At 43.5% G+C, this 7,671-nt stretch overlaps 1 protein-coding gene across 2 annotated transcripts in view; it reads left to right on the forward strand.

Annotated features, from left to right (window-relative positions):
- Positions 1-2,969: 2,969 nt before the first annotated feature.
- FAM64A (family with sequence similarity 64 member A) overlaps positions 2,970-7,671 on the forward strand; it is a 17,463-nt gene continuing 12,761 nt past the window's right edge. The window contains exon 1 of one of the 2 annotated variants that reach the window (XM_018561274.1): positions 2,970-3,269. In XM_018561274.1, coding sequence (XP_018416776.1) covers positions 2,991-3,269 — 279 coding nt within the window. In that variant the 5' untranslated portion in view covers positions 2,970-2,990. The remainder of the gene's footprint in view (positions 3,270-7,671) is intronic. The other variant, XM_018561273.1, reaches the window with a different exon arrangement.

The raw sequence follows: 7,671 nt of genomic DNA on the forward strand, positions 1-7,671 counted from the left end.
CACCAGCTGCAGTTGCTTAGGTCACTGGCTACTTGGCTGTTGTGATTACTTTATGCTGATGTTTGCCGTCATGGCTTGAAGTCTCTTCTTAGTATGTACTGATAACTTTCTGTGTAATGAATTACTTTATTCCTCATGTGAACCATTCTGCTTGACTATGGTGTTTTGGCTCAGTAACATTAGTTTCTTCCTCTTTGACGTTTCCTGTAAATCCAACAAGCTGCAGAAAGTTTACTGAATATCTCCGTTCTGGCATGTATACTGTATGTATATTCACATTTCCTGTTCCCATTCTAATTCCTTATTTTAGAATGCACATTTCAAATTCCAGCAGTTGAATCTCATCCGCCCATTGTGAACTTGGCGGTGAATGATGGTTGTGTGTCCTCAAAGCTAGCTGTCATTAATAATCCTTCCCATGCTGGGGAAAAGTCAGGGCTCGCTTTTCAAAACTTAGAAGTTCCAATCTGTTTTCTAGAGAGATGTGATTGACATGAAATTCACAAATAAAGATGTTTTAGGTCACAAGCAGATTATTTTTTTGTTTTACCTGATATGATGGAAGAGCTTATATTATTTTGTGTTCTCAAGGGTTTGTTCACACCAAATGCAGACCCGATCTGCATGAGTTTCTGCACACGCAGTGCGTTTTGCCGCGTTTGTTGACGCGTTCAGGGCCGTTTTTGCACACCAAAAAAGGTAAATAGGGCTTGCTGCAGTTTTTTTTTTTTACATGCTCCGGAACTGAATGCTGCAGTGTGAACTAGAGCCCAAAATACCATTGGAATACATTGGACGCAGTTTTGATCCGTTCTGTAACTGCTCTGCTCCTGTAACGAGCTTGGTGTGAACTAGCCCTAAAGCTGGCCATACACTTTACAACCATTGCACGATATTCATCGTGCGATGATTGTAAAGTAATTAAAAGCTTGTACGATCTGCCCATCTTGGTCAGGCAGATCGTACTTGTGATCATCGCAAGCCCGCCCCGCTGAGGGGAGGGCTTCCGATGAATCCAATGCCGCACGGGCAGTGTGCGCTTGCACACACCGGCCCGTGCGGCATTTGTCTCCCGAGAACGCCAAGCCTGCTCGGGAGACAAAGGACGTGCGACCGTACAGTAGAAACTGTAGAAAGGCATCATGGCACACTCACAAACTAGCATGTAAAACAACTTGTCTCACCACTAAGGACAATGACAGAGGTTTGGATACACGTCTTCTGCAAAGGATGTGTAAGCCGCACTGCCGCGCCAAGGCACCTCTTATAGTGCGGTCCTAACTCTAGCACGCCTTCCATACACCTGCCGATTATCGTACGATTGCGGGATCACCCGCGATTATTGTACGATAATCGGCAGGTGTATGGGCACTTTTAGGCAATCTGTAAGACGTATGCATAGACAGGAAGTCTGGATGTGTCACATAATTACTAGACGCAAATGTCAACTCTTCAGTATTGTAGTCTGCATTACAGCTGATAAGGTAGTACTGTGTAATGCAGGGTTTGTTTGTTTTTTTCCTCTAATCATTTCTGCTTTTACGTTCAAATATAAATATATCATATCAAGCAAGAAATTTTGACTAGCCGTGATTTGCAAAAACATCAATTTACAATGGCTTAAAAAATGCCAAAGTTTCTTAAAAGTGAATGCCGCTACAATCTCAATAACAAATTACTAAACTAAACCTGAGATTGTAGTCCATCACAGGAGCGAGCTTGGAGCAGTGGCTACTTTACATCACACACAGGGACCATGGGGAACAAAAGTAGCCACCCTCCCATCTGACAAGTCTGGGAACTTGAGCGTCTTGAGGCAAGGCGACATAGCAAATGTTTGCCCGCTTACAGTTATTGTGTTCTTCAAAAGCTGGCTCCAACTCTCTCAGCTCATCTTCCTTGAACTTCCTTTCCAGTACAAGATCACAAGTGAGAGAGAGCAGACACCGGCAGCTGGTCATCTACTAGCCTGGAGGAAGGAGGAGTAGAGAGCAGTGGAGTGGTTTGCTTTGCCATATGTTTGTGGAGAGACACACAGCTTACTAGCACACACACAATGGTGGCTCCATAGGACCCTGCAAGGGAAAGGAACTACCCTAAGGACTTGTTCACACCAATTGCGATGTGTTCCAGAGCGGTAGCTGCTGGACGCACCGCAGTTGCTCACAAAACTTCCCCCTGCATTCTGGGGCTGGAGGGGGTGTGGCGGTGCACCCACCAAAACCCCCGCCCGCAGTGCGATCTGACGCATGGCAAAGCATTGCCTGCGTTCCGTTCCACTGCAAACCCAAAAAATGCTGCTTACTCTATTCTTTGTTTGCAGTGGAACGAAACGCAGGCAGTGTTTTGCCACGCGTCCGATCGCACTGCGGACGGGGGCATGGCTGTGGTGCCAATGACTTCAATGCACCGCCACGCCCCCTCCCGCCCAAGAACCCAGGGGGAAGTTTTGTGAGCGATTGCGGTTTGTTCCAGCAGCTACCGCTCTAGAACGCACTGCAATTGGTGTGAAAAAGCCCTAAAACAAAATATCAGGGCCAATGCTTGGGACCAACTGATTCTGCAAGAAGCTAACATTTTTCAACATCAAAATGCAGCATTCATTGTAAGTGATTTCTTCATCATTTGAAATAGCTGGAAAGCCTTGTAACTTTAATATCAATTTAATCATAGACTTTTTTTTTTATTGTATTCACAGTGCAGATTGTTGTGTATTTATGCTGTAATGAACAACATATGTCTTCCACTGTTTATTATTTATCCCTCCCTTTTAGACCGCTGTAACTTGGCTTCATGGTAGTCCAGTTACTTGAGAGTGGCGTATCTGTAGAAAAATGAAACATTATGTATCTGAATAGAGCTTCAACAAGACCACATAACTTGCTTTACAAAACAGATGATAATTAAACACAGAGTATTCTAATCTGAATACTGTAATATGTGTTGTCTCATTTTATGTCTTTTGCAGGGTTACAAATATTTGTAGAACAATGTCTTCAATTTTGCAAAACGTTGGCTGGAGGAGTCACAATGTTCTGGAAAATATTGATGAGCAAGACAGTCCTCTGCCTGATAAATTCCGAAAGATGCCATCGTCAAGCTCCCTCAACTCCCTGAGAATGTCCTTGAGGAAGAGGATGCCTCTAAAGCCTGTGGAAATGAATGTGAATGCTGTGCCTGATTGGGAACGAGTGGGGGTCAAAGAGAAACAGCGTCCTCTGAAATCCATGACGGTTACAGCAAAGAACATGTTTGGAGCTGTGTCACAGGTGAGCATTGTGATTAATGTGGATCTCCAGCAAAACCGGGTTTCTAGTTTAGATCACTGAGATGGTGCTAGAACCTCAAACACAGGTTTGTGTGTTCTGTGTCCCCATGGTGTTGACTTGTCTTCTCTTCATGTGCTGGATGCACAACAGGAAGTGAGAGATAAACTGAAAGAAAACCACTACTTGAATCTAGCTAATTCCTGAACCAGCTGAAATGTGTGCTATGGGTGACTCTGGGCAACAGCTGGCTCAACAAAAATCGATTTTTCAACACACTTTCATAGAAAGAGACAAGTGGAAAACTGTTGGCAAAACAATGACTGCATCCGGACAGATGGATCGGTGGGCCCCCTGGCTGCTCACTACAATAGCCAGCAGGGGAGATTCCTCCATCCACACTGATGGGAGAATTTATTTACTTCTCATAAACAATTTGATTCACTTTAAAGAAGTACTCTAAGGAGAAAAAATATATTTCCTTGTAGTGGGGCTTTTCTTGGCACTGCAAGGGTTAAGCCTCCATTCACATATAGCATTTGCATTTCCCATGTGGTTTTCCATGTAGAAGACCGCACGGCATGCAAAGGGTAAAATCTTTACAACTGCACGGATCCTACTATATATATCCGCCATAATTTCTTGCTTGTGTCACAAACGCCTGAACAATGCACATTATAGTGCACTTTTTTTAATGTTTAGACCAGTTCTGTGCGTATTCGTATACCAAAATACGCGCAGACAGCCGCTCCTGTGTGAATGGAGCCTAAGTGCTTGTTTCACACAGGGTCGGTTGTCTGCGCATATTCTGGTGCACTGATACGTGCAGAACCGGTCTAAACATAAAAAAAGTTTCTCTGTATTTTCACATCCTATACATTGTGTATAGAATGTGATGACTCGAGGATTCTTAGACCCCTGTAGCGGAGGAAGATAAAGGCAGAAGGGACTGGTCTAAGAGCCAGCTGGTTCAGGATCAGGTCAGTATAACTGCTGTCTCTCTTCTCCCCGACTCATTCGGAGTAACACAGGAGATCTGCAGCAGTGCTTCAGTAACTGATCTTACCTTGTCAAATTGCTGAAGCACTGCTGCAAATCTCCTTTATATTATTCCTGATGAGCTAGGAGAGAGAGAGAGCAGCGGGGTGGAGGGTGACAGGGGATGGAGCTGCACTGCCTGTGTTATTCCCTATGTGTATGTCCCAAGACAGCGGCATGGAGGGGAGGCGGGGACGAACCTGCGGGGATGGATGTGCAAGTGTTGGTAGATCAATGTGACATGACATGAATAATCTTTGATAAGAGGTGCCCTGAGCTGTTGCACCTGCACAGGTATTCATAAACGTGCAGCGGCTCCTACAAGGCACTGTCACTTAATGGGGGAGAGAAGAGTAGGGAGGATCCCGACAATATTATCATGATCGCTTCTCAGCACAGAGCTAAGCCCCGTTCACAGTATATTACATTGACTTGCAAGCTTATGGTGGATTTTTGATTACAGGAGTACATTGCAAATTATACTGCTGATTTATTAGGAAACTAAAAACACAAAAAAGGTGTACCCCATAGTTCTGTTTTACAGATTTGGACCCTTCTCCAATCTATCCAGTACACAGAAAAATATGTTTTGACTAGAATCCAACTTCAAGAAAACTTCTGCTTAATGAAATATTTATTCACCTTGTGGAATATAAAGGAATATGTGTTTAGTTAGCCAAGCCAAAGATGTTACGCTTTGCAGTTTTAGCCACAGTGTACTATTGGGGAAAAAAGCAATTCATTTATTGAAAGAATCATTTCCAAAGTTTGAACGTTTACTGTATGAATTAGCAGCTCCGCCATCTGTATGAGAGGCATTTTCTAGACACGGTCATATTAGAAAAGGTTTGTTAGACTGGTGCACAAATTAGCAAATGTTGCTAATTCATTAAGCGGTTGCCTTCTGACAGTTGGTGGGGAAAAGGCTTTTTATTTTTTTTATGACAGCATTAGCAGCCGTGTTTGAGGTGGCTTCAGACCAAATTAAACACTTGACACATTTTTATTGAATCTGGTGGTTGGTGTTTGAGAAGGGGGTCGTGTTCAGCATTCTCATTCTACGGATTAAACTAAAATATGAGTTCCATTAGCTGAACTTTATCCGCCTGTATTGTAAAAGAGGAAACAGATGCGCAACACATCTCTGCTTCAGCATTCCAGGCATTTTTAATGAATGCCATGTGTGCAGTTAAGGATATTATTTGTTATAGTGCTTTACAGAAATAGGTTACTCCTTTTATACAGCAATCTTTGAATAATGTCATCGCAATATGCAAATGTTAACATCCTTTTAGTGCTAATGTTTCTTTTGATTTTGCTATAATACAACTTCTCTGAGCTGCAGTAAAAGTAAAACCATGGATTTGTAACATCATTATAGATGACTACTGGGTTTTCTTTGGCCAAAAAAAAAGAGATTTTGTCATGTGCTAACACTAAAGAAGTCTGAAGTTCCAGTTTCTCTTGCAGGGTGTGTGTTTCACCACAGTCACTTACTAATTATAGAAGGGAGTGGGAGGATGACAGCCCTGGAGCTTACACCATTGTTAGGGATAGCAGCACTGTTATCAGTTCACTTCCCTTCAAAGAGACTGAACAAATGCTCTTATGGTGGAATGTCAGGCAAAACTCAAACACATTTACACCTAGGGTTGGAGCTTGCTGCTACTTCCTCCCCCTAGCACATTGCTATTGACCCATTACTCTGTTGGGCTGTCTCACTGGGCATGAATGAATGACTTGTATGTTGTTTTTTTGGGGGGAAACATGAATACCTTCTGATTTTACAACGTAGGTGTGTTTAAGGATTCCTGCGTCGGGGTATTGTGATTTCCTGCAGCAGGAATCCCAAATCGGCAATATACAAGTGTCACCCATTCAAGGTAATCATTTACACGAGAAAAGGCCGACACTGCTCCACGGCCATATCGGGCAGCTCCCAGGAAGGACAGGGGCTGTGTTTGATTAGTACCAGCCCCTGTCCTTCTCAATGGGAATACATGGGCGTACGCCTCCCTGAGCTCACCGTCCGTGCGGGTACGGGTGTCCGTACTCGTACACTGACGTAATGGATCCTGTCTGCGTCCGAGCCGGGACACTCGCAGGGCGGGTGAGCGTAGGGAGGCGTACAGCCATAAATCAGCCATGAAATTGTTTTTGAATAAGAGCCTTTGTATTTCATTGTCTAGGCTTCAGTCCGTTAACTAATGCAAGCAACTGGGGGACTGAAACATGTAGGGAACCTTATGTGTGTTGCTTTTTCTTATTCTGTCTTTAAAGAAGGAGTAGGCAAACTTCTGCCCTCCATCTGTGGTGAAACTACAAATCGCAACAGGTCTTGCAAAACCTTAAAGTGTAACTGCACCTTACAAAATAGATGATTTGGTGGTTTGGTTTTGAGAAATGTCCTTGTCAGCACAGACATTATATAAGCATGTATGTTAATGTGTGCACCAAAGACCTCTGATGACTTGTTCTTTTAAGGGAACCAATGTTCCAACTTCTTATCTGACTGATAGTAGTTCTGCTCAGTGGAGGTCCTTGAAGCCTACATTTTGCTCTGAGCGTCCTTGCAGCCATCCAGATGGTTTGACCCTGTCAAAATTGCAGGTATCAGAGATCATTAGATATCTATGGGGTACCTTACACATTTTATATCTTGCAATTTCTTTTATGCGTAGCAGTAAAATGTATTTGAAATAGAATGGGAGCTGACATAGACCAGCAAGTTAGCTGTGGGTAAAGGATCAGAAAGACCTTTGGGTTGGAAAGGTGATTTCACTTTGCTCACGCTATAAAAATGCATTTGTTCTCTCCTGCATCAGAAGTTTGGATAAGACTGGAAGTCCAGTCTTCTGTCAGTTGATTGGTTTTCCATGTCTTGCTCTTAAAATGTATGTATTGTGGCCCCGCTCGCTCAGCCCTCTTATGAACCATACCTTGAAAGTGTGGGACTCATTGAAATATTCTTCCAGCCTGATATCGCCAACTCTACCTCTTCTGCCCATAACTTCCCAACCATTATTTATCCCAGCATTTGACAACCCGACTCTGTTTAAGTGGTGGACCAATAATGGCTTCACGAGACTGTACGATTTTTATTGTTCCTCTAGCCTACTCACCTGGTTGTACCTTAAAACGCACAAACAGATCCCTGATGCAGAACTGTTTAGGTTTATTCAGCTCCAACACTGGGTATCCACTATGCAAGCGCGCAGACACTTAAATAACCCAATTACCACCTTCGAGCACATCTGCCTCTATGCACCTGGAGGACCTAGACAGGTGTCAATCCTATATACTATTCTGAACTCTTTGCCTCGTACCGACTTTCACTCCTACGCTAGCCAATGGACCGCAGACCTGG

This window comes from Nanorana parkeri, unplaced genomic scaffold (assembly GCF_000935625.1).
Source record: "Nanorana parkeri isolate BGI_ZX_2015 unplaced genomic scaffold, ASM93562v1 scaffold512, whole genome shotgun sequence".
Classification (NCBI taxonomy): Eukaryota; Metazoa; Chordata; class Amphibia; order Anura; family Dicroglossidae; genus Nanorana; species Nanorana parkeri.